This window comes from Strix uralensis, chromosome Z, assembly GCF_047716275.1.
Source record: "Strix uralensis isolate ZFMK-TIS-50842 chromosome Z, bStrUra1, whole genome shotgun sequence".
Classification (NCBI taxonomy): domain Eukaryota; kingdom Metazoa; phylum Chordata; class Aves; order Strigiformes; family Strigidae; genus Strix; species Strix uralensis.
Window position 1 is genome coordinate 89,092,246 of NC_134012.1, and position 27,883 is coordinate 89,120,128.

Below are 27,883 nucleotides of genomic sequence, written 5' to 3' on the forward strand. Positions count from 1 at the left end.
TGTGAAAGTATTAATTCAGTTTATGCTGCTCACAAACCATCATCACTGAATGTTGATTGTTTTGTGAATTGAGTAGCCACCATGTTTTAACTACCAGTGTTAAAAATAGACTGGGATTACACTCCTATCTTGAAATGGCATGCTGTGACAGAATACAGCTGATTCTTATATGTCATTGGATTAAATTTGCAAGTTAGCGACAAAAATAAATTTCTACACCTGTAGAATTGGGGAGGGAGCCTAGCACAGACTATTTCAGCTGCAGAAATGACAGGATTGTTAGGAGACTTGTAACTGCAGAATGTTCTTTATTGGTGAATGTAAGGGAGAGACTTTGTACAGGCAAAGCTTCATTTTGCTTTGAACTTATCTGTCTGTTAGAAACTCATTCTATGTCTTATAAACTGAACATACATAATTAGACAGATAATGAGGATAGAGTGGTGTAGCCATTCTGACATCTCTTTTTAGTACATGGCTGTAATCTAAAGCAGAGATTTTCAAAGCCAATTCTGGGAGACAGCCATTCCCAAAAAGTTAATGAGGTTGGATGTTCCTTTTAACTCACACAAATGCTAATCTAAATCATCCAAGTGGCAAAGTCAGACAAAATAAGTGTGTTGTATTTCTGCGTAACCGGCAACATAGTGTTAGTAGTTGCTGTCTTCATCAATAAGCAAAATCCTTTACTAAGTAACTTCAGAGGTCAGATTACAACTGATGTAAACTTGCATAGCTCTGAGTACTTTAAATGTGCTATACAGCTGGAAGTGTAAGGAGGACAGACAGAATAGCTAGTGAACATATCTACTCTGAGGTTACTCTGCTTTCTTCCCTGCTCCTGTTGCTGCAGAGCTGATGTTATTTTACAGGTGTTAACAACAGAGAGTGCCCCAGTAGCACAAGGTCACTGGTGTTTCTACTGCTCTGTGACCCAGACTAGCTCTAAAAAGGGTTAGATATCCCAGGGGCTTTAAAGTGCTGACAATCACTTCATGTTGAGCACCTGCTTTAAGCCAGCTGACATAGCTTGTCATCAGGCTTCATCACATCCAAGGAAGACTTCCTCCAGTAGGTGGTATGTAACATCTCCATTCATACTCAACCAGTCATCCAGCCTTAGTACCTCAAACCAGAGAAGTGTGTTGAAATTTCAGAAAGTCCTCAGTGGAGCAACAGCTACTGAAGGCATGGCTGTCCCTGTGGGACTGAGGATGAAAAACATCACAGAAAAACTGTGTCTCCTTAGTTTCCAGCACTCTTTAAACACAACAGTGCTTCCATTTAAATAGAAGCCAGATAGGTTAATTACTTTCAGTAGCCTGTGATTTAGGAGACACATGCTAGCAGCCCTGGCAGTATGTGGTGGTTGCACTAAAACTGAATGAAAAATCCATTCCATAAAGTCGACAAGGATATTTGAGCTGCATGGATGATCACAGGAGGTTTGTGGCACTGTGAGTCGCCAGCACTGAGCCAGTCAGGTATGTTTTTGATAGCAGGTTTTTAGTCTGTTTTTTATAACCCTGTTGGAAAAGATATTGGCTAAACAACTTTTGTGATTGACTGAAGAAATCGAATTCTAGCATATTACTTTCATATTTTGTCTTTATCATGTAGTCTTTTTTCACTGCTGTTTCCCCAAGGTGACGTTTACTGCTCTAAAATTTTGGAAAGAGCTCCACGATAGCAGAACATCACTAGAATGAAAGGCTTGTTACTCAGGAAGATTTGTTATTGATTATTTATAATGATGCTTCTTTATTATAAACAGATGCAATTTGATACTTATTTTTATTGGTATGTGCAGCAGAATAAAGAGGGGAGATATATTAATTCTGTTTCATTTGCAGTGCACGGTTACATGTGGTGGTGGAATAAGGACTCGTAATGTCACTTGTGCCAAAAATAATGATGAGCCATGTGATACCTCCAAGAGACCAAACTCTAAGGCCCTGTGTGGTCTTCAGCAATGTCCTTCTGCTGGAAGATTTCTGATACCCCCAATGGCACCCAGAAGAGGAAGGATCATAATCAGAAAAACAACTACTAATCCCAAACAGAGTCCTCCTCGCAGAATACCCATACCAAGCACAAGGTCCCCTACAACAACAAAAATATTCAAGCCTGAAAGTGTAACTCCCTGTTTGCCTATGTCCTCTGGTTTGGGTAATGTCTCAGAAAAAGAAGAAACAGTCAACAGAACATTACAAAATAATTTTGATGGAGCAAGTGACATTTACAATTATCTAGTTGTTTCTACTGAAAATAGTTCACACCAAAATACTACTTCATGGCCTTTTCATAATGGCTTAAGTACTGAAATTATAAGACATGCTGAAAATACTTCTGGAAGTGAGCCAGTTTCTACTGTAGAGAGTGAGGTGCAAAGAAGTGAGGACACTCCTGTCTCCTCTTTTACCAGTAATCCAGAAATAACTTCCAGCTATGATTACTTAACTGAAGAATCTGACGACACTGATGGGTCACTTGGAGGCAGTGAGAAACCGATTGATCTCCTTTACAGCACAGAACTCAATCCTGAAATCAGAACCAGGAGTACAACCCAAGGTACTGGCTCTCCTGTCCTTCAAAACGAGAGCATGACTTCTCAGCCCACCACAGCATCTCATCACCGAGACCCTTCTACACTCCTTCCTGTTAGCAGAGCAGCACAAGGGTTCACATTTCCAACAACAGCAAACTATATCAATCTGCAAGTTGATGTGCCTGTTGTAGAAGTAACTACCCCACAAGCATTGGTTACAGTAATGCCCACAGTGTTTGGTCATGTACCCAGGGACCAGACTGACAACAGAAGAGAAATGAAGCTACCTGACACCAGCACACAATCGTCAGTTCTCAAGCATGCTCTCAGGAAGCAAAGTGCAACATCTGAGGATGTTTTAACGAATGTCACAGAAAACAGCCACCTAATAGCATCGAACAAATTGCCTGGTGATGCCTACTGGATAGTAGGCAACTGGAGTGAGGTAAGTTAATTTTCACTCCTAAGAAGTATAGAGTGTGAACAGCTGTCTGAACCACTGCTGAGGAAATAAAGCTTCTTAGTTTGTCACGATTATCTGAAATGAGTATCATACATTCAAAGTAAATACTTGTCACACAAAAAAATGGTAACTTGGAATATCTAATACTGGATTGCTTACATAGAATGTGCCTGTATTTATGGGTTCTGCAAAACTACACAAAACTGGACACTAAAATTGTAAGGGACTAGCTGTATCAGCTGAGTGTTCAAAAGTCCATGGGGTCTGATGGGATTCATCCCAGAATACTGAAGGAGCTAGTGGATGTTATGGCAACACCCCTCTCATCTACCAAAAGTCTTGGGACCCTGGGGAGGTCCCTGCTGACCGGAAGCTAGCCAATGTCATTCCAGTGTACAGAAAGGGTGTGAGGGAAGACTCAGGAAACTACAGACATCTTAGTCTAAGCTCAGTTCCTGGAAAAATTATGGAGAAGATCATACTGGGTACTGTTGAAAGGCACTTAAAGAACAGCGTAATCATCAGGCACAGTCAAGATGGGTTCACAAGGGGAAAATCCTGTTTAACTAATTTGATACCCTTCTATGATAAGGTCACCTGCCTAGTGGATGGAGGGAAGGTGGTGGATGTAGTTTTTCTGGATATTAGTAAGGCTTTTGGTACTGTCCTTCACAGCATCCTTCTGGACAAGTTGTCCAGCTGTGGGATGGGCAGGTTCATGGTGTGCTGGGTGAAGAACTGGCTGAAGAGCAGGGCTCAAAGGGTTGTGGTGAATGGGGCTACATCTGGCTGGTGACAGGTCACCAGTGGTGTTCCTCAGGGCTCGATTCTAAAGCCAGTCCTATTCAATACATTTATCAATGATCTGGATGCAGGAGTTGAGTGCACCATTAGCAAGTTGGCTGATGATCCAAACTGGGAGGTGCTGTTAACTCTCTTGAGGGACAGGAGGCCTTGCAGAGGGATACAGATAGATCAGAGCATTGGGCAGTGATTAATGGGATGAAATTTAATAAGAACAAATGTCGGATTCTGCACCAGGGACAGAGTAATGCTGGATTCAGGTCTAAACTGGGAGAGGAGTGGCTGGAGAGCAGCCCTGCAGAAAGGGATCTGGGGGTGCTGGCTGACAGCAGGCTGACGGTGAGCCAGCAGTGTGCCCTGGCAGCCAAGAGGGCAAACCGCAGCCTGGGGTGCATCAGACACAGCATGACCAGCCGGTCAAAAGCGGTGATTATCCCGCTGTGTTCAGTGCTGGTGCGGCCTCACCTTGAGTGCTGTGGGCAGTGCTGGGCCCCACAGTTTAAGGAGGATGTGCAGGTCCTTGAATGCATCCAGAGGAGGGCAGCAAAGCTGGTGGGAGGGCTGGAAGGCGTGTCCTGTGAGGAGTGGCTGAGGACTCTGGGCTTGTCTAGTTTAAAGAAAAGGAGGCTGAGAGGTGATGGTCCTCACTGCTCTCTACAGCTTCCTTGAGGAGGGGAAGTGGAGAGGGAGGTGCTGATCTCTTCTCCCTGGACTCCAGTGACAGGACATGTGGGAATGGCTCAGAGCTGCACTGGGCGGGGGGGGGAGGTTAGGCTGGACATCAGGAAGCATTTCTTTACTGAGAGGGTGGTCACACACTGGAACAGGATTCCCAGAGAGGTGGTTGATGCTCCAAGCCTGTCAGTGTTTAAGAGGCATTTGGACAAAGCCCTTAGTAACATGCTTTAACTTTTGGTCAGCATGAAAGTGGTCAGGCAGTTGGACTAGGTGATCGTTGTAGGTCCCTTTCAACTGAAAATATGCTCTGCTCTGCTCTGCTCTGCTCTGCTCTGCTCTGCTCTGCTCTGCTCTGCTCTCCTATCCTATCCTATCCTATCCTATCCTATCCTATCCTATCCTATCCTATCCTATCCTATCCTATCCTATCCTATCCTATCCTATCCTATCCTATCCTATCCTATCCTATCCTATCCTATCCTATCCTATCCTATCCTATCCTATCCTATCCTATCCTACTGGGCTCTAAACTCTTCCAGGGACTTGACATTCAGGTTTGACTGTAACCAGACATACCTCAAGGGTTTTGTTTTAGAGCACAGCAGGAAGTTAAGCTTTTAGATGAATCTTACAGACACCAAATGAATATGATTGTATTTCCAAATAAGTATATAATGCCAGTTAGCTGTGGATGTGCTCTTATGTTCTAACCTTCACTTACATATAATTTTTCTATAAATTATGTCTGTTTTCTAACTTAGTACATGACCAGGCTCATGTAGGTAAGCTAGTTTCATTACTGTATAAAGCACACTAATACCACGGGGATAATTTGTTGTGTTTGAACTTGGCTGACAGCCAAACACCACGCAGCCACTTGTTCACCCTCTCCTCAGCCAGAGGATGGGAGAAGGAATTGGAGAGATAAAGGGACACTTGTGGGTTGAGATAAAAACAGTTTAATAATTGTAATAAAATAAAACAATAACAATAATAGAAAGTACAAACGGGTAATGCACAATGTGACTGCTCACCACCCGCTGACTGACTCCCAGCCTGTTCCTTGCTAGCAATCCCGAAATAACGAAGATCCCAAAATACCAAGATCCCACAACTGCAATTCCAGAAGAGAGAGAGAACCCCCTCCTTCCTAACTACCCCTCCTTTATATACTGAGCATGACATTACATGATATGAAATATTTCATTGGCCAGTTTGAGTCCAGTGCTCTGGCCGTGCTCTCTCCCAGCTTCTTGTACACCTGTGCACGGGCAGGACAGGGAGAGTGGGAGAGCCCTTGATCTCTTAGCAACAACTGAAAACATCGATGTATTATCAGCATTCTCCTGATACCAAGTCCCATACTGAATCTAACACACAGCACTATTCTAGCTACTAAGATGGAAAATTAACTCTATCCCTGCCGAAACCAGGACATACTTAAACATATGTTTTGTCATCTATTTACATAACAGATTTTTGTGGTGCATTTCTATCTCATCCCACCATCAGCATTTGTATCCACCATTAAGCAAATGCCTCTGAACTCAGAGCAGCATTCAGCCTGGTAAAACCAGTTTGAATCTACAAAGTAAAGATAAGAGTATTAGTCCAAAGTTAAATTGGTATATCCAGGGTTCATAATCTATCCAGCGCATGCCCATGGGGAGGCATTGTAATAGGGAGTTCTACACCTTTGTTTGAAGTTTAGGTGATTGTATATTGAAACTGGGTTGTAGCAGTGGTAAAGTAGGAACATTTTGCCTGGTTGGCATAGAAATTAAAATCATCAGGCCAGTTGTTGTAGTTGTACAGTATTCTTTGGATACAGCAGCTGATAATTACAGTGTTACACTGTCTTGTTTGAATGTAGAAATGAACAGTTATTTTATCTGTGTTAATGTCTGTGCCAAAATGAACTTTTTAATTTCTAAAGGTAATGAAATTCAGTCAGAAGAGGTGCTAACATCCTGTAATACTCACTTTCAAAAGTGCTGTCTTTCTGTTTGAGTAAATGAAACACGTACAGTTTACAGGGAGTTTGAAAAGTCTTTTGATGTGTAAAGCATGTGGAAGATACTTGGTCTGAAAGATGATGACTTGTCCCAGTTTCCCCTGATACCTGGCCATTACTGGGTGGTTATAATACTTGGGTAACTTCTACTTTCTATGCAGGAGCAATATAGTTTGCAAAGTTTTCTGTGGCCTCAGAGAAGTGCTTACTATTTCTTCAGTATTGCTATTGTCTTTTCTTTATCAATATCCTGCACCAGGCTTTTTGACAGTTAGATTTCTGTGCTGTTACCTTGCTGTGTCCTGAGACAGTAGTTGCTGTGGGGTCAGGGCTGGTGAGGGGACAGCCACCCAATTCTAGCAAATATAATAAGAGAATGTAGTCATCAGGGAGCCTACTCACATTTTAGAAACTTCTATTTAATATCCTTCCTACTGTAATATTTTATTATGTACACAGAATTCTTTTTATGCTAACGGATTTTATATTCTTCAAATCATGATATCTAAAGTGAGAGACTTTGGTATCTGAACAACTTACATTTCTGAAGGCCTTTTTAAACCAAGCTAATCAGTGCAGTCAAGGGTCCAGATCTGGAAATCTTGTGCTGATCTACCTCTGTGTCTCAGTATTGATAGAGAAGGCTATCAAAGGTGTGTTTCCGTGTACCTGTTTGCTTTTGGGTCTGCCTGGAATGATGCAAATTAATGGAAATGCAGGCCTAAAAAGGACAGCAAGAGATGACTTAGTGTGTCCCATGGCAGTGGAGGCACAGCTAGGCCACCGAGATCATGTTGGTGCCTCCTGTCTGGATGCAGCCAGGAGACCTTGATTCTGCCACCACCACATCAGCAGTTGTTCAGGACATGCACTCCTGATAGCAATCTGAAGTTTCATCTTATGCCTTCCTATGGCCAGGTGAGAATGGCTTTAGCTTCCCATGTTCAAGTGGGACAAGTGAAACATTTCCTCCTGCACATGCCAAAAGACATGTATTTAGATCTGCTGGGTGAAAGAGCCTACAAGAGAAAGTCCAGGCAAAGGTTCTGCTGCCAAGTCCAGCACATCCCAAACAGAAGTCTGTAATACAGGGATGCTACAGTCTGTCCCAGTCATTCACTGTCTCCATTAGAAGTGTTTTCCTTATACATAACCAACATCTTCTGTACTGAAAATGAAGATTCTATTTTTTATACGCAGACCATGGAAGAAAATTGTCGTCTTAATAACTTTCCAGGGTCTTATTTCTAAACAAAACAATCTGATTCTTTTCAGATTTTCCTTTTGTTTTCTAAATATCTGGTGACTTGTTTGCCTCTGGAGTTGCTTCAGTTTCATCATATATTTCTTCATCAGTGATGTTCATTATGGCCCCAGCTGACACCTGGCAAATAAAATGGAATAATTGCTATTGTTTTATATATGACCCTCTTTGTGAATGTTGGGATAAGATTTGTCTTGTTTAGTAACCATCCACTTTGATTAATTCAATTTGGGGTCCATTGTAAACCCAGGATCCCTTAATACCATATTTCTAGATTAACAGATGTTCTCATTGTTGTTTGGGGGGTATGTGTGGGTATATAAATATGTATGTATGTATAAAAAGTTCTCCCTAAATGTAGTATTTTGCATATATTTTGAATTTCAGGTTACTGTTTTCTTACAATTTTTAACTTGGTGGGATGTTTTTGAATTCAGATTGTGTCCTCCAACATTCCTGCCAACTCTGCCAACTTGGCATCATCTGCAAATGTTTTAAGTGCATGCTGTCTTTCATCATTCAATTAGTTAATGAAAATACTGAAGAGAGCTTGGCTCTGAACAGAGACCTGCAGGACCATATTTGAAATGTCTTTTCATTTTGACACTGAATCACTGAGGACTGCTTTATTACAGTTTTTCAGTTAGCTGTGCCCCAATCTTGTAATGACTTCACCTAGACCATATTTCCATCATTTTCTAAAAGAATGCTCTTTGTGATCATGTCAAAATGCAGCATATCAGCTGCCTCTCTATTTTCATTAAGCCAGCTACCCCTGTCAGAGAAGGATATTAGATTGAGTTGAATAATTTGTTCTAGATAGGTCCATGTGGGCTGTTTTATTGCTTTATGATCTTTGTTAGTATTTACCATTTTGGTCTTGACTGGTTAATGTTTCGCTTTTGTATCTTCTTGTGAAGTAGATTAAGTGTTCCATTAGGCTAGAGATCTGTCTTTTCCTAAAGATAACTTAAAATATATTCTTCTCTAATCCTCTGGGACTTTCCCCTTTTATTTTAAAAAATAAATCCTCTGGGACTTTTCCCTTTTATTTTAAAAAATAATTCTCAGCAGTTCAAAGATTATTCAAGAACACTTGAATTAATATTGAGGTAAAGTCAATACATTTGGTTTCACAGAACCGAAGAAATCTATTTGAGGATACTTAATGCATCTAACTTTACTATTCTTTACTCGTTTAGTAATCTTTTGCTATTCTCATGCAAACTATTGTTTCTTGTTAAAATTAAGTTTATGTGAAGCCCGGAACATTTAACTTCTTTTTTTTTTCCAAGTTTGAAGAAGAAAAGGTGATAAAAAAGAGAATTTGTGGAATCTCCATCCTTGGAGATATTCTGAAGCCATCTGGACATAGTCCTGGACAATGGACTCTAGGTGGCCCTCCTTGAACAGAGGGGTTAGACAAGATGACATCCAAAGGTCCTTGGATGTTGAGGTCCAACCTCAACCATTCTGTGATCCTGTAAATAAGTCAGCTATTATCTTTCTCATGAAATAAAAGTTTTTTATTTCCCACACATAGCTTGATTATAACATTCACATAACCTTTTCTTATTGTTTGTTACTTTTAATTCATTTTTAGTCTACAGTTTTCTGACTTTGCTCTTTCTATTTACCTGTCCTTTGTAAAATGTCGCCCTGTTTTTAGATGATATCTCTCCGGGGCATTGATATTTCAAGACTGCCACATCCGTAGATGAATCTCTTGCTATGCTCTCTATCTTTCTCTTTTAGTAACTACCAATATTCTGATGTTTCTTTGCTCCTTAGCATATGTCTATAGTAGTAAGCAAATAGTGTCCCAGAACAGTGATAGTCATTGAGATGGAATGATGTGAAGTGTGCCATAACAGTGTTGGCACTTAACCTCCCAGAGAGTGCTAATTAGAGTAGGGCAAAGCAGTGCCCAATGACACCGATGCTTCTGTCTCTAACTTTTAACTTCTTTCTTGCTACTGTCCCAGGTTCTGGGTTGTCATTTTTCCCTTTCTAAGGTCTTTCTGGGTACCAAAGATACCCCATTACCACCAGATCAGCTCATTTTGCATCTCTGTTACTGGTCATGAAAAGTCACCTGCACTTCCTGCCTCCGTAATAGACATCTATTGTGACAAGAGGAAGTCTTGGTTCCTGAATGACAAAAGGGAAAAGCAATAAGTCTTCATGAACTTCAGAGCAGTTGGTCTCCTTTGTGTAGCATGGAACAATGGTCAAGAAAGCTAAAGCTTTCTCCCAGTAGTATTTGCAGCATCATGCCTTTCTCTCTTGGCTCTGTACCTGCACACGACAATTTTTGAAAGAATCCTGCTGTGTTACACCTCCCTCAGACAAGACCATAAAGCTTTGTAAGTACGATCTGCCCAGCATCGTCCCAGAAGCTGTCTTTGGTCTTCTCATGAGTACTCAGAATGGGGATTTGGTCAAAAACTAAGCAACCCTTCAGTAAAGTGTTGGTGTTGTCAGACTGGTATAGCAGGACTGAGGGGAGCCATCAAACAGTCAGCAACCAAGACAAGGACAGTCCATCCTCTTGAACAGACTAGTTGTCTTGGATAGATATATGACTATGCAAAACTGAATAGTGCAGTCCCTTCCAACAAGACCTTTGTGGCATCTTGGACAGATGTCCCAGGAATCTCAGAAGCTGGAGCTGACATGCTGCAGAGGCATTGCAGATTCACACTCTTAATAATTTGCAATTTCCCCAAAATTCTTTGTTGTGACCATTAACTATTTTTCCACATCTCTGATGGAATCTTATAACAGCTCCACATCTTCAATTTTTTTTTTCCCTGCCTTAGCTTCAGCTTAGCTTTCCCTATCTTTCCAAGGACACTTACTCGGCTTTCCCTTTTTAACTTTCCTACTTCCATGTAGGGTGTTCCAACCACACAATAGCAGTCACTCTCGTCATCATTTTGCTGACTTAATCCAAGATTTTTTTTTTTTATGCCAACTACAGGCTGCTTGGCGTGTGTTAGATTTGACTCTGTGTATAGTTCACCGTCCCTCCCTTTTTAAGGGAGAAAAAGGTAAAGGGGTGTCTCCAGCCACTTTTTGGCCCTTCCTGCTTCTGAATACAATGGTAGTGACTTTTTTGTGAAGTGTGTGCACTCTTGGGATCTGGACTGGCATGATCAATATTCTCTTACCTCAGACACTAAAACCCTCTCAAATGTTGGAAACACTTAACCACTCTCTGAATTCATCATTTCAAAAATTCTTTTCTTGTACAGTTTTCCCAAGAGTCTCACACAATTTATTTCAGATTTTCAGCATCACGCACTCAATTTGCTGAATATCTTGTCAGCAGTATTAGGGATAAGAGAGGGAATAGTCCTGAAGACTGGATGCAGTAACATTTCGCATTGGATCCCCAAAGATAACAGAAGGAAACAGTGGAACAGCTAGTACAGTTTTAAAATCTCTCAGTAAGCAGGAGTTTGCTGAAGAAGAGCAGTGCATGGTATAAATCAGCATTTGTATTAACAAAGCAACAGAAAGCTCTCCTTCAGAACCTTAAGTAAGACTTAGGTGAATTTGAAATCTTCTTTTGAGTATCTCAGATAACCTAGGTCATCTAAAATTACTCTAGATATTTATATTAAGTTCCTGGATTTTTTTCCAGAAACTAACGAGTTTGCTCCTGGGCTTTCCTCTCACCCTTGTGCAGTGCTCTACCACCTGTGGAATGGGGGCTTTCTGGAGACACGTGGAGTGCAGCAGCAGGAACACATCTCACTGTCATCACACAAAAAAGCCTGATCCTGCAAGAAAATGTTATCTTCGTCCATGCGCTAGCTGGAAAACAGGAAATTGGAGCAAGGTAACTTCATTCAGAGCTGTGTGTGAACAGTAAGCTTGCTAACTTCAAAGAGTAGGGAGTTCTAAATACTTCATTTTTAAAATAATTATTTACTCAGTGAATGCATACATGATTCCCAGTTGACCATTCAGCGCTAATTTACTAATTTCCTGACTAAGTTATTTATGGAAACACATCTGCTGTGAATTCTGTTCTTCCTGGGGTTGTGCTCATTAACTCTTACATCTAGAGCTAAAGCAGGGCTCAGTGTCCGTGATCTGTTGAGATCCTAGGGCAAAGCTGTACATATTTGCATGTGTCATCTTTTTGATGTCTGCCTTCAGAGGCATATCGTAATTTTAAGAAGCAAGTGGGAATTTGGGAGAGGGAGTTGTCATGTTTCTATTCACCCTTGCCACTGTGTGTTATCTGTTATGTGACATGGTCTGTTCCCCATTCATGTAACCTCTGAGTTTTACATTACAAAAACTAAAGAAAAGTGTTCTGGGGAGAATGCCTCCTATTGCTAGGGTCTTATTGTGTCCTAGTTACATACACAGGCCTGGTCAAGACTCAAAATAGTGTCCAAAGTGGTAAGTGGAACCCAAGGAATTGTGTTTGAGTTCTTTTTTTTTTTGATATTGTAAGGTGTGTGATGAACACCTGGAAGGGTTTTGGTGACTTCTTGAAGCCTGTTACATTTTGCCTCACACTGTCCAAAACAGGGGCTTCAAACAGTGGGCTGTTTTTCAAGACTCAAAAACTACAAAATTCTATTTGAAATAATGTTGATTTAATAAAGAACAAGATAGATCTCTCAAACTTTCTCAATACGTATCATTTTTGTGGACAATGTTGTTGCCATTGGACTAGAGGGCAGATTTATACAAAGAAAAGGTTATAGTTACAAAACCTGTTATATTATTGAGCTTTTTGACATAGAATTGATTTGTACATGAAATACATGCCTGTTTAGACAGTCCAGGAAAGGCCAAGGCATTACATAACTACATTAAGCCTTCTAAATTAATTTTAAATGATACATAGACATTCTGCAGTCCTAGTTGCAGTAGGGCGTATTTCACCTTCACTTTTTCTTCATAAATGTTATTGCCCTTGCAACAAGTGGATGATAGTTATGTCACAGAAAGTAGCTAGAATTCAGGTTTAATGATAATGTATTATGAGAAATAAATGTTTTAAAGTGTCAGTCCAATTGTGAGGCCAATTTGAGACAAAAGGCTTTTCCTAGCAGATTTCTGTTGTGTTACCCACCCTTATTTTCCAGCGATTGAACTATAAAAGCCTAACTACAATTTCATATATAAAAATGGCTATTTTTGGTTTGCTTTTGCAAGTGGCAATTGTTTTTTTTCATTACTTGTTTCAAACATTTTTATGTCACCTTATCAGAGCAAAATGGCTTTATTTCCCTGCTAGTGTAGTAAAGCTTTCTGTGTTCCTTTTATCTAATTGTTCACCTCCCCAAAAAGGGAGGTGCTCCGGACTAGATTTTACAGTCTAAGTTTAATACCAAATATAATTTGCACATTTTTTGGGGTCGTGTGTGCTCAGTTTCTTGCACAGTCACTTCTGTCCATTGCTTCTATTTAGAGGGACAGAAGCTTCTGTGAACAAGAGCATGGACTCCCATCCATCCTTCAGCTCCCTGGGGAAGTATTATATTCAGTTTCCTTGTTCAATTGAAGAATGCTTATTTATGCAAAGGATAACAACATCAGTTGTTACATTGCGTCATGGCAGTAAAGATGAAAGCTGATCTGAGGTTATTTAGTGGTACTGGTAGAATTGACTTTAATTCTGGCTGAAGGCAGAATAATTAAGTGTATATTTTTCCTTACCCTCAGGGTAGCAAATTCAGTTCTTACTCAGCAGCAGGAGAGGTCCTAGGCTTGTTAGGTGGGGACACAATGTCGTGCTGCTGCATGAGGCCTTGGAGCAAGCTCTGGGGAGAAATAGGAGACTGGAAGGGCTTGCCAGTAGTGCTCCAAGCTGAGAAGCAATTTCAAAGGCTGTGAGTGAGGCTCAGGGTGTCTCTCTTCTCTCCCATTCTCTCACACCCACACTGCTCTTTTGGTGTGGATCCTCTTGGTGCCATGGAAGAGCAAGGAAGGTGAGTGTGGGAACTGCTGCTGTGGGATGAGTCTACTATCTTCCAGTGGTAACAGCTAAGATGAGGAGCAGTTTTTTGCCAGGCTGAGCAATCTGCTGCCATGGACACCTACCTCTTCCATGGCTGAAAGAGAAATCAATTTACACAACTGTGCCTGCCTCCTCCCTCCCTCAGAAAACTAAACAACTGACAATTGCCCTGTGTACAGAATTCATTTTTTGTATTTATTGCATTGTGACTCTTTCACTATGACATTTTTGGAAATAGCTGACAAGATTTCCTAATTAAATATGCATCTGTGTTATTAATGGATATTCCAGTGAAGAAAGGGAAGTATTGATATGGCGTGTTCTGATTTGTTATGATGAACACCACAGTGTTTAAGCCTAGCAACAGATTGTTGTTATGGTAGACTGGAAATTCCTTCTGTGAGTCAGGATGCTCAGGCTCTCCTTCTCCTCTGTGACTGGGGAAGGGACAGCCCCTCAGAGGAGCATCATTTGGAGATGTGCCTCCTTCTGTTTTGTGTACAGTGCTCTGCTAACTGCAACGGTGGTTTCAAGACCCGAGATGTTCACTGCATTGATGTTCGTGAAAAGCGACTTCTCAGGCCTTTTCATTGCCAATTACTTGGATATAAACCACAACTCAACACTAGTTGTAACATGGAGCCTTGCTTGCAGTGGCATGTGGAGCCCTGGAATGAGGTATTGTTCTTTAAAAGAAGCTTTGGGAACAAGCAATTAACTGTCAGTTAACAGTGACTGTTAAATCCCATGCTGTTAGGTAAACTCCCTCAAAGGAAGACACACAGCTAGTACTACTCAGAGGCTCTGCAGTCCTTGTGTATGGTTACTGCAAAAACTATCATAAATGTTGTTAAGACTTCCCAGAATCATTCTTAGGATTGCATGTGATATGCAGCTAGAGCTGTAAATTACCATACCCTGAAAGAGAGAAGCAGATGGCCTGGAATAAGATTTGTTTTAGCTATCCTAGTGGATCAGTAAATGTGATTCATTCAGACTGATCCCTTTTGCTGCCATTTTAATGTTGCTTTCTTATTATGATTAATTTGGAATTTTCCTTTACGCTTTTGGGCTGGAATTTTATGGGGCCAGAGACTGAAATCAGACATAAGATAAATCTGACTTTTGGGTCAGTTTGTAATATAAATCTGTGCCAACAAACTCATGGGCAGCCAGGCTTATATTTATGTCAGCTAAAGCACATGGTCTGATTACATTTTAGTGTTTACTTCCACTAAAAGCAGCTTTGGAGAAAGTGCCACAATGTTTGCAGCATTGTGGACCTGATGCTTTTGGACTTCAAGGATAAGAGTAGCCAAATGATTGCACCCATTTGCCACTTAAAATATTTTATAAAAACACTTGTCCAACCCTGGCAGTTGTCCTTATGCCAAAGATATTGGATAGAGTTGAATTGAAGAGGTTCATTTATCATATATCAGCTCTGGTCCTCTGTCCATTAGGGATGCAGTTCCTTGTAGGCCAGGAACAATGCATTATTCAAGGTATATCTGGCACCTTATTTCACATCAGAATATAAAGTCCTTTGTGTATTTCAAGCAGGCTGTACTGCAGACCTAGTGAATAATAGTAAAAAATCAGTTGGTAAGTAATACTAGAATGTGGACAAAAGAATGTTTAAAAAATAAACTGGGTCACTGTCTTTGTATGATGCTTTCATTGCCAGATAGTTAATTTATTGTATGGACTGGGTGAACTTTAATGTCCCCAACTGCCTCATAAAAATGAGATGTTGCATCTCACGAACTTGTACTATCTTCAGTAAATATTACAGATTAATCCAGCGGACACGTGACTTCCAATCTCATTCTTGTCAGAGAAGTTACTGTTGCCGGTGGTGCTGCATGAGCAATTCTGTTTCGCCTGTTCTGTGTTGCCACTTCCATGCTGTCCTATATTCCTTGCATTAATACATGTCAGGAACAGCTTTCCCCCAAGTATTTTGGACGAGTAATGGCTTCTTCCCTGTCTCTTTCTGAGCATATGATGAAATAAATGTCTCATTGCAGAGCTTTTCTTCATGTCTGGACTGTAAGACTTGATATGCAAGCTAGCCTGTACATCTTTTTAAATGACATGGGCCAGTGACGTGCTTCTTGTTACCTGTGGCTCCACATTTCTAAACAAAGAACATTTCCTACTGGCTTTATGGTCTGGTTTTGGGTTCTCATCCATTCCCACCTCTCTCCTCATGGGTTTGTGCACCTCTTTTGTTAGTGTTCGAGAACATGTGGTGGTGGCCAGCAAAAGCGACATATCTACTGCCCAGAAGAAGGCTACTGTGACTGGACAAAAAGACCAAGTGCCATTGCATCATGTAACAGGCAACCTTGTACGCAGTGGATTAACCAGGCATGGGGCCCGGTAGGATTCAGTTCTTTTTTGTTTTATTTGTTGTCATCAGTTGACCATAACTGGTCATATTATTCACTTGTCTGTGAACCTCCGTGCCTATGGCAAGTGTAGTTTTCTGTGCACAGCTGGAGCTACAATGGGAGATCTTTTGGAAATACTACTAAACATTTCAGAGCCAGCCCATCTCAGTTCCTTCAGGTGATAGATATTGTAGCTTTTACTTTTTGTTACTGCATTAGATGTTGTTGGAGGATGAGGTTTTTTTTCCTTTTCTAATAAAAAAGGAGATACCATTGACATTTTTCCATTACTCATTTGAAACTTTCCACCATTCATGACTATTGAGGGGGGTTGGGTGACCAATAAGGCAACTTTGTGGAGTATTGGACTTGCCCACACAAACAGAAATGCTGAATTTTGACCCATAGCCTTCTACTTTGGCATCTGGAATTCTAATTTATAAAATACAAGGCATATCTTTGGGGAACCTTCCAGTATCTGCAGTACATGTTTAGTTATAAACAAACTGGTATATCTAATAAACCTTTCCATCCAGTTTCCTTAATAAACCTACTCATACATTACAAATACTCCTTACAGCAGAGGAGAACATTGAAAGAACTCCAAAAGCCAGGAACCACAAATAAGGAAACAATGGAGAGTCATTTAACACACAAAATTTAATGAGCTGCTTTTGACACAAAGCCATTAGATGGGATAAGAGTATAATGTAATGTAGAGTTAGTGTAACTTAACACTGTGGAAGTGTAGATGTTGGGACATGCGTAAAATAACCAGCTGAATACCTAAATGTATAGCAACTATTTACTGATTTATTAATCTCATTTATTTTACTTTATAAAAAAAAAAAATTTAAACATTTATTTACAGTTGCTGCAAGAATACCTAAGATCTCTTCAGGTACTTTACACCAGTGATATTGAGTCTTATGCACAGAGATATACATTATAGACAGGATAATTTGCAGAAAAATTAAAGAGGTACCAGTCCTGTCTTCATCTCTTGTGCTTCATTAGCTGGCATCCTCTATCTGTTGGAGTATCTTGCTGGCCACTATTTATCTGAAGAGAAAAATAATTTAGAACTGGAATTCTCAGATGCTCTGGGATGTCAGAAGAATTAAGTACATTTACAGATCATTACAGGAGCATATTTTGAAAATGTTCTCTTTTTTTATAGCCATCTGTGTGCAGCCAGAACAAGAAGCTAGCAGTTGTTTTGTGGTCATAAAGAAAGGGTAACCACAGTGTAAATGTCACCAGAGAAAAAACATCTCACTGAGCTTTTTTTAAATCTTCAGCTTGGTCATTTCTAGACCTAACATTGCAATTGATTATTCATGTTTAATTTAGATGGTGAGAAAACAAAGAAAAAGATGTCAGTGTGCAGTACTAATTTAGATTATTACTCTCTTACTTTGTAGAACTGACATTTCAGATCATCCTCATCCTCCTCTGTAGAAAACAGTCCTCTCACTCTGGTTACCCCTCCACTGTATCCTGCCAAATCTGACCATGATGCACCATGGAGGTGTCTGGATGGAGAATACAGAACACTTTATATATACAGTATACTTTAGTGTCGTTGGTTCTGGATCATATGGCATTTTTAGCTTCCTGTCACAGTACAGCTCAAATATTGGCATATCGCACAATTTCCATGTAAAAAACTTCTATATGTGTTAAAATTACTCTCTTTCAGTGCACCGTTTCTTGTGGAGGAGGCATTCAGCAAAGACCTGTGAAGTGCACGAATATAGAAACTAATGAAACTGAAGATGACAGTATGTGTGTGGATAAACCCAAGCCCACAGAGTATCAGAAATGCAATCTGCAAGAGTGCAGGAAAAGTACAGGTATGGTAGTACACCTGCATCAGTGTCCAAAAAGCTCTGCATTTTTGCTGAGATTCTGCAAAAACTGGGAGCTGACCCAATTTATCAGCTTGTTGTGAGTACTACAGGCTCAGTAATTATAGGTCAGCCTAACCTGCGACTGCTCAGCTGGATTGTTGGCAGAATCACGTTGTCATGTTCTCCAGCCCTACTGTCCTTGTATTGCCATGATGGGAAATGCAGTTCTCTGAGCGTGCATCCCTAATTTATGATGCCACAACTAAATGAATAGGTCTGGTTGTCCTGACCTGTTTTAGGTAACTCACGCTCTGTTCTGAGAGCTGTGGAAGGACATGCTGTGAGTCCAAACAGATGCCATTTCTTAAGACCGTATGGGAACTGCACATTCTGGGCTGAGAGTGCAAAGAAAGTGAGACAGACACTGTAAGAAGAATCTGACTGGCAGGTGAACCAGATACAGTCTTAACACTGTGAATTCAGTCTCCCACAGGGTGAGACTCTCCAGAATGAAGAGGTGGAGAAAAGTCCTCTTGTGACTCAGGGTGTCCTGTGTACCTCTCTCCTTCAAGGGCCCAGGAGCCCAGTTGTGTAGATGGTTAATAGTCCAGAAAAGGACCGGCAGGGGAGGAAGCTTACAGAAGGGTATCTTTATCTGTAGTCTGTGTACTGCACTATCCAGCAGATACCCCCAGGTAAGAACAGCAACGGCTCACAGTCCTGGAAGAGTCTTCAAAGGCCTTTAGGAGGAGGATTCTTCCCTCTTAGCAAGTCAGCAGTAAGGGTCCAATCTAGCAGTGAGACAAGAGGTCGTCTCCTGAGGGCAGTGCAGATCTGGCATACACTTTGAGAGTGATGCATCACTCCTGCTGTTCAAAGATCTTTAGCACATGTTTTGCCCTAGGGTTGAATTGGTCTGCTTATCTCCTGTCCCTTCTCATGTTCAGAAAGACAGATTCAAATACTACCTACACAGATTAGTAATAGTTATTTCTGTGAATAAAAGCTCAAGGAGCCAGTAAAACATAAGAAATGCCCTACTGGGTAAACCAGTGGTCCATGCAGCCCAATATTGTGTCTCCAGCAATGGCATTAGAAGATGATACTTAGGGAGAATATAGGAGTTTAGTCCTTTCCTATGATTCATTTCCATGGTATTCCTCCAGCATTCCCAACTGACATATTAGAACTATTAAAGGCACACCTTTTAGCGCCTTTTAGTTTAAATTTATGGAACTTTTCCCATTAATACATTGCATCCCTTTTTGGCCATGTGACGCTGTGTGCTTCCACCCTCTCCTGTGGCAGCAAGTTCCAGAGGTTCACAGCCTGCTGTGAAAAGAAGTACTTTTATCTGTTTTAAACTGCCTTTATACTAGTCTAATTGAGTTTCCCTAATTCTAGCGTTGAGGAATTTGCTAAACAACAGTCTTGTACTTGGCTAATCCACCACCTTCCTGTTTCTGCAAACCTTGACTCTCCCCCTAGCCAGCTGAGGGCCCCCATTTTGTAATATCTAACTAAATCTGACACATCTGAGTTTATTAAACCTGCCACAGACCTATCAGGACCAAAATACATACAGTACCAGTCCCTGGCTTATTCTGATGCAGAAATTGAAGTGTAGTCAAGCTGAACATGTAGTTAGTTACACATTCCTTGCTATGCTCTTCTGCCTGCCCTGCATGGCTCTGCAGCACACTGCCAGCCCATTGTGCTTGTCTTACATGCACTATTACAAGGATGTGAAAGTACCAGACTCACAAATCATTGTTGCTAGACTTTCTCTGGCAGTTCTTAAAAGCAGAAACGTTAAAGTGAAAAACATAGATCAGCTATGTCTGCTGCAAAAGTAAAGCCTCACTGAACAGTAATAAAAAAGTGCTGTATTTTCCCACACAGAAGGTCATGTGAAGTTTAATGTCCTAAAATTTCAGGGGATCAAGCTGACCTGTAATACAAAGGAAGAGAAAGCCATCATAGATAATAGCCTTAACAAGCATGACTCTCTGGCATAAAGCAGTTTAAAATTCTAGAAATATAGATAATATGTCAGCAAAATATAGCTAATTCTTCTCATCTTCTCCACCATAGGGCTACCCTGCAGCAAAGACCAACTATCAGTTCACTTCTGCCGGAGGCTGAAAGGCATTGGCAAGTGCTTGCTGCCGTCAATACAGACTCAGTGCTGCTTCACGTGTAGTCAGCCCCGAATTCGTAACAAAGCAAGATACTGGGATCAGCGAGGCCTCAAACAACAAAACTACGCTAAATCTAGAAGAAAATCACCTCAAAACCAAGGAAACAACAGCCAAGCTGCTCGGCAGTAGCTGTTTTTTATATAGTTGCTTTGAGTAGAGCTTCTGTTTACAGGTTTCACACTCCTTTTTTTTCTGAATCATCCAACATAAATGGAAATCTGTGAACAAAACTGGGAAAACACATCCTTTAGGGTTATCAGTCCTAACTTACTGCTTCACATTGTTCTCTATAATAGTCCAAAATTTGTAACATAATTTGCAGTGTACCAGCAGCTAGTTCTTCTTAGGCATGCATAGAAGAGGCTAGAAACGAGCTTGCAATATTTTTTTGATTCTTTAAAATTTTTTACTTGTTCTTTCTTCCATCTCTTTTCCAAAACCGACTTGAAACAGCAGCACTGCTTACTCAAGAGTGCTGAGTGAAGGCTGCCAACGGGACAGCAGACACAGACCTGCGCTGTGGGCCATATCCCACTATGCTCACTCATTTTTCTGTTTTTAGGAATCAAGGTGAAGTGGCAGTGTTTCTCTAAATTGTTTGCTCACTTCATAAACTTAAAAGCAGAGTTTTATAATAACTGATTATGATATGCAGGCCAAATTGAAACATTGGGTTTTTCAAAAGAAAAAAATGTTCATTTAGTACTTGACTAAACCTCTAAAGGATACCTCAGCAATAGCCTGTCCTGGCCAGTTTTCTTCTGCTACAAGTGTCTTCCTGTAACCTGAAAATCACACCAAATATGGGAGGATGTTACGTTCCCAAATACATTCTAAGGAACATTTCATGGTACCATGAAAGCAAACTGTTTGCATCTACCACCTTAATAGAGAGAATGTAATTCACAGAAATATTCAGTGATAGAGCTATCATATAATCCAGGATCTCCTAGCAGAGTGTAAGCCCACATCCACAACAGTACTCTATCACCTCGCTCACAGCAAACTTTTCCCCCAGTGCAAATCCTTGCTTATAGTCAGGGTAAGGTCACCTGGGACAGGATCCTGTGACCCATGGTATCTGTGTAGCTCTGGGCCACAGGCATTAGGAGAGTACTAGCCAAACAGTGTATCTGTTTTGCTACTGAAGAATACGGCAGAACAAGCTTCAGGGAGACCAGACTGGACCCTTTGAAGCAAAGCTGGGCATTTTCAAAAGAGCTGGACAGAGTCTGACATTTAGATTCCTTTGAAATTCAGTAGGATTTGGACACCCTGGTTCTTCATGCTCTTTTGAAAATCTCAGATTTACTCTCTAGCTACCTGACAATTTGAGACTGTAATACAGGGAAATGTCACATTTTATGCAGTGTAGAGTGAGACGCATAGCCATGCGTCCAAGTGTCACTATGGTTACAGAGCTATGACTAGCAATAGCCCTATTTCTAGACAGACCTTTATGAAAGTTAATAGAAATATTTGGGCCTGGCTGTAATGTATTAACCTAATGTTGGCCACAAGTCTAATTGTACTTTTTCATAGGTTTGTGACCTTTGGCTAAGGGCTCACTTCTTCACTTGAAGTCTCTGGGAGTTCAGGATATGCAACATGGTAAGGTTAGATTTATTAACCTCTGTGATGGCAATATAACCCCAGTTATAGGTGCTGATGAAACTTAAAATCCACTGTTAAAAATATGGTGCTAGTATAACAGATATGGGGGATGACTTACAATGGTGCATGTGCATGTGTGTATATAGCGTGCGTGCACCTACTCTTAAAATAATACATGTCTATGGTGTTGCTGGCCAATACCATACATAATGCTTTCTATATTTCTTAGTGTGCTTATGGGCCTTCTGAGGTTCTGAATGGCTACTGACCCTTTGAGCAATAGAAATCTGGGCAGTTCTTATTTCACTGGACACAGAAATATTGAATTGTGTGAAGAAGTGGAGGTGTCCCGTCTGCTTGGCTTGGCCTCAGTCTGCAGAGCAAAACCTGTGCTGCGACATCCGAAGCAGTTCTCTGATGGCCAAGCAACCTAGACTGGTGGATGGTGCAGAGGCTTCTGATGTTCCCAGAAGCATCCTTTCGGATTTGGGCAGGACAAAGTTAGATTCACTTCAGAGTCACACTCTTCTGTGCTCAGAGGTACCTGCAACATTTTATCCACAGAGGTCAGCAGAGATGGGTCATCACATATGTGGGCTAATGAGAAAGAAGCTGACAGAGTGGATATAGTGCAGGTGGGAGGAAGAGTGCCTGGGAGGCTTGTCCCTTCCAGTGTTCCTTATGGCTAGTGTGGAGTAAAACTATTTCTGACTTCGTTGTTTTCTTCAGGGAGCTGTAATCTTATTTGAAATGGACAAAAGTGAATAAATTATATTACGGACATTAATCAAAATAATCTTTTTACCCAGGGAAGCACAGTCGTCACTGTTGCTCAGCTTAAAACTTTAGGAAAAGACTGTGACAACAACATGAACTGTTTTAATAGAGCAGTGCCACTGCTGTATTTTACATAGGTTCTTACTCATCAGCCTAGTATTCTCCTCTATGCTAATAATATGTGCAGTCATCTCTCCCATCCATTTAGCAAGATTCCTTTCTTATGACATAACTATTTTTAAGTAAAGGTGGATTTATGATCCTAACCCAGATGGTCACTATTCTCAAAACTGAATAGAGTATTAAGTGCAGAGGCATAATATCTTTACATTATCATATTAGCCTGAGACACATCAGCTTCAAGAGGTTGCTCAGGAAAACGTGTATTTGGCACATTCACTGCTTGTTCTAACATTTCAAGGTTAAAAAGCAAACTATGATGACATATTTGTTTCAAGCTTCAATAAATGGCATTGCTTATGTCTGATGTCTCTGGTATTTTATGTTTCCAGTGCAAGAAGATTCATAAGATAGAGTTCCAAAGAAAAAAAGCTTAGAAAATATCTTTTCTGTTCCAGGGGAATCCTCATTGTTGAGGTATTTTGATGCTTCATATTCCAACATAAAAGACGTAATTAAAAAGGGTGAGGGAAAATGTAGCAGAATAAAGCATGGTGCTAAATAAAAATATACATTAATAGGTTTAGTTTTTTCCTATGAAATAGATGACATCTTACCACTTCTAGTCCAACCAGATGTGCCTTAGCACCTTGGCAGCAGGTGTGTTCGTGTCTGTTGTGTGTGTTGTGGGATGTATTTGTTTTCATGAAGATTTGTATACAGTATGATCATGGCCACTCCCCCACACTGAATCTTTTCAGTACTCAAGTTTTGCAAGTATTGATGATGATGATGCCCAGAAACTTAATCACACTAACCCTGTTCCTTGAGATACAGCCCAGGAGCACAGGCATTGCAGTTAAGCATATATGCTTGGGTAGAGAACACCACCAGTTTGTACTCCATTACCAGACTCCACCCATGCATCCATCCATGGGTTCAGCCTCATAACATCCTATGGAAGTTGCTCCTTATTACAAAGTGTGGATCTCCAGCCCACAGGGGCAGCATCCTGCACAGGTGCTGTAAGGGAGAGGAATGAATTGGATTGAGAAATGAGTTGATGCTCCCTCCACTCTGCAAAGGCTCATCAGGCCTGGATGACCTGCTGCACCACACACAGCCTGACGAGCAGTCTGCTGTCTGCTGCACTGTGTGGCATGGCTCGCTGCACTTTGGCCTTGCCAAACATGCAGTATCCACCAAAGCAACTGTCTTTTGGCTGCTTAGCATCAGCTCGAAATGAAATCAGTATGCAGGGAAAACATTGTGCTTGTGGCTTTAGTGATTCCCTCCATGATAGTAGAAATAGAGTCCCTAGAGAACGGGTGGATTTGAGCAATCGGTTGTCCATTTCACCTCATGACTTCTGTAGAAAAGCGTTTCTGAGTCAGTGGCTGTACCAGTTTTATGGAAATACATGAGAAATGCTAGGTATTACCCATGCTTAAGCAGAATTAAGTGTGTGTAATGTAGATGTAGGCATCCAGGGATAGCTACAGGGAGAAGTTACCTACTGCATTTCATAAGTAATCACTGGCTGATTGTCTGCAAATGGTTATATTTGCAACCTCCATCTGTCCATTCTACTAGTTGTTTTAGGGCACTTTGAGATCCAGGACACTGCTCAGGAAGACTCTAAATGTCACACACAGTGACAGCAAACTCTACATTGCATGTGCTTCAAACTCACATGTACCATCTTGCAACTCACTGACAGGGGGATGTTGGGTGGCTTCCTTCTCTAAGCCTTTCTAAGGCTGCTGGCTGCAAAGGTGAGTGATTTGTGGCATCTAGTGACAGCAGCCCTGCTCTGAACCAGCCTGGGGTAAGCCAAAGGCGAGACAAGTGTCCTCACCAACAACCTGGAATAACTTGTTTCTTCACTTGGATTTCATATAGGGTCTGATCTTGTGCTCTGCAATCCTAGTGGGCTAGGCAGTGAGGTGTGTATAGGTGTGAGTCTCATTAGTACCTAAATGTGAAAATAGCTACTTTGTGGTATCGAGGCACAATCAGAACTAGACCTTGTTAGCTGGAGATTTCTCAGTGTGCAGGCTTCTCTGCCAGCAGTAGCACATTTGCATGATGATGGTGAGAGAGAAGTAGGGATTTGAGGAGTGGTGTTCCAGATGGTGGCACTTAATGCAGAAGCACAGATAGCTTAATTTTGTGGATACAGAAACACAGTACATTGGAGACTTAAGAGGGAAAAATTTCAGCCCTGTTGAAGTGAATGTCCTAGATGTCCTTGTTTTCAGTGGGTTATCATGTTCCCCTGGAGAACAGGACTTGGTGCCAGACACTTCTCTCTGTGTTTACAGGGACTCATTCTGCTACAGAATGGTGATTAATAAGAAACGTCATTTATTTTTGCTGCCCAGCACAGCAACCTGCACAGCCCTTACACCTGCAGGTGGTAGAATATGGGGAGCTCACACAAGGATATTGCTTATTTCTGTGAGTGATTGATCACAACCTCCTCTTTTCTCTTAACGAACAAATTCAGATATCCCCAGCACACCCACAGGAAAAAATCTGGGATATGTTAGCCAAGGAGTATGAGTTTCTCCTACAGGCATGGTGGTGGCAGCAGGAGGATGAGCAGGGAGATGAATAATAGCTACAGTACCTTCAGAGTGGCCAACCATCTTCTGTAAACTGAGGTGTCTGGGTTTGGGGAGGAATCTCTGGTGAACATGTGAAAACCAGGAAGTTGTTAAAATCTGGGCTGCCATCGGATGCCTACTTAAAAGACACAAATCAAAAAGAAAATTTATCAAGGGTCTTGAAGGCTTCTGCTAGTTCACTGTTACCATTATGAGGTGTAGCTTTTACTAAATCAGTTAAAAATTTGGAAGAGTGATGAATAGTTACTTGGAGGGATTGGGTGTTTTGGGGAGGCAGCCTTTTGCTAGCCCTCTGGAATTACCTCTCTTACCATGTTACAAGCAGGTGAGAAGATGTTCCTCAGCAGTCTTCTGTTCTCTGCTGGATTCAGTGGCTTTGGCTGGGGGCTGAGATAGTGTATCCCTTCTCCTTAAATTGACTGTGGAGAACAGTACTTCTGGTGCTCATGAAGACTGATGAGTCAAAGAGGCCTGCCCCAAAGCCTTGTCTGTGAGAGGCTGAAGTCTGACTTCCCTCCAGATTCGAAAGGGAAGAGGTTGAGCCCAGCTTCCTAATTAATAGGCCAATACAGTGCCCAAGGGACTGAGCAAAGGACACAGTATAAGAATCAGCTCTTACTATGCCACAAAGGCAGAACAGAAATCCTGAATTCCCTCTTGTTTAGCACAAAGTCTCAATAAATTAAAGAAGAGGTGAACCCTGGATTTTAAACCCTTAGGGGTTTTTTTGTATTTGAGTAAATACTATCTGCTAGCAAAAAGAGAACGTGCTCTGTGTGTAGAGGCTGGGGGAAGCTGGAAGCAAGAAAAGGCTGCATGTGAGGTCAAGCCAGTTCCTTGCAAATGAGAAGGCGAGTCCCAGGCAGGTGAAGGTCACTGTACATGTGAGCATTTCAGGGCAGCTTGTGGCTTTACTGCAGCAGTAATCCTTGGGGTGTGAACAGGCGCCTAGTGCTGTCCTCTTGTAATGCCACATCTGTGGTCCTGCTTGTTGGACTGCCTGGACAAAGGGCACTGCTGTTTGCTGTAGTGCTGGTGTTAGGGGAAATTCCCACTGGGAAAGCTGGCATGCTGGAGTGGTGGCAAATGTGGCATTAATAGGAAACTGCTGTAGGGAAAGGTCCAGTGTGAGGGAGACTGATTAATGAACTAGCAGAGAGGGTATGCTTTATTACAAACCCATGAGGACTCTCTGTGAATAGGAGTGAATCTTCAAGCTCCCCACATGCTTATTTATAGAGATGACAGGCATTGGAAGACTATGTTTTCTGTCTATTCTCCTGCATCTGTTATCTGTTTCATACAATAGCTGAACTAATGAAGCTTGAGATTAAATTACCTCTTATGCACTGTGTTTGCTTGGAAGTATATTATTTGGTTGTTTGGCTCTGGAAGTAAAAATATATTGTCATGTTATAATATATGGGAGCCTGAATCAGACTCATAACAAACAGTGCTGGCTTATAAAATTACTGTCCTTTGCTGCAACGCCTACTGTCTGAAAGCTAATTGAATGGCATTTTTCTCCAGAGGAAAACTGCAAATTCTTTTCTGTGTGTCCCCATCCCTGGTCCTAGCCTTCATGCAACACAACCCTGGCCCTGGTAGTCAAAGCAAGTCACTGGAATAACTAACACTCTGAAAGACCAGTGAGATTCTGCCCTAGCTAAAAGCAGGTTGTGCCCGACCCTGCACCCAGCAGCTGTGATCTAGGTGAAAAGGGACTGACTTTGCTCCTCCTGTCCATCTGATGAGATTTTGAACCCATCTGGTCTTGGCTTCACAGCCATGTAAAATTAAAGTTATTGCATCTGCGCTGAGGGGAGGCCATGAGCATCCTCAGGCTCCAGCATGAAGCAGGAGTTTGCTTACAGCAGACCTCCCTGTTGTTAGCAGGTGCTCCCTGCATGTGACCTGGAAGCTGACAGTTCTCTGTTGCTCCCAAGTCACTTCATTTCCATTCATGCCTGTCTTGAAGCGTGTGCTTGGGCAAAGAGGCAGAGAGGATGCTGCAGCAGCCAGACCCTGTTGGAGTTAACGGGAACAGAAATGAGTCTTGGTAATTACTGTAGTTAAATGTTCAGCTAACCTGATTTTGGCTGAAGCTTCTTGCTGGCTCCTGCTCCCCTCCCACAAAGGACACATGGTCTGATTGACAAGGGGACCCTCGTTTATAAGGGGGCTCTGCTGGGAGGAGGCAGTGCTGATGTAAAACCCGTGCAAGGATGCTGGGGCTTTCAACCTGCTGCTCCTTTGCCTCATCAACACCCAGTCAGACTCAGCTTCAGTATGCTTGACCTGCATTCACCCTCCAAATGGGAAATGTGTCTTTCACCCCTTGTTGGACTCGTGGTATCCAAAAGAGTAGCGAGGTGGGGAACAAAAAAATTCTCTACCAAGCTCAACAAATCCTTTGAGCAAACCATGTCTCTGGGTTCACTGACTGCTGTTGTTACAAGCATGGGAGAAGGCAAAAAGTGTCCACTAATACAAAGGAAACTTTGTCCAGAGAGCTTTTATCCTGCTGCTGTG

General features: G+C 41.5%; 1 protein-coding gene across 1 annotated transcript in view; it reads left to right on the forward strand.

Annotated features, from left to right (window-relative positions):
• The window catches only part of ADAMTS12 (ADAM metallopeptidase with thrombospondin type 1 motif 12), a 172,552-nt gene extending 151,558 nt beyond the window's left edge, over window positions 1-20,994 (forward strand). Inside the window, exons 19-24 of the mRNA XM_074855397.1 lie at window positions 1,854-2,993; window positions 11,466-11,618; window positions 14,265-14,438; window positions 15,999-16,145; window positions 17,859-18,012; window positions 20,104-20,994. Of these exons, the coding sequence (XP_074711498.1) occupies window positions 1,854-2,993; window positions 11,466-11,618; window positions 14,265-14,438; window positions 15,999-16,145; window positions 17,859-18,012; window positions 20,104-20,339 (2,004 nt within the window). The 3' untranslated portion in view covers window positions 20,340-20,994. The remainder of the gene's footprint in view (window positions 1-1,853; window positions 2,994-11,465; window positions 11,619-14,264; window positions 14,439-15,998; window positions 16,146-17,858; window positions 18,013-20,103) is intronic.
• The last annotated feature ends 6,889 nt before the right edge of the window (window positions 20,995-27,883 follow it).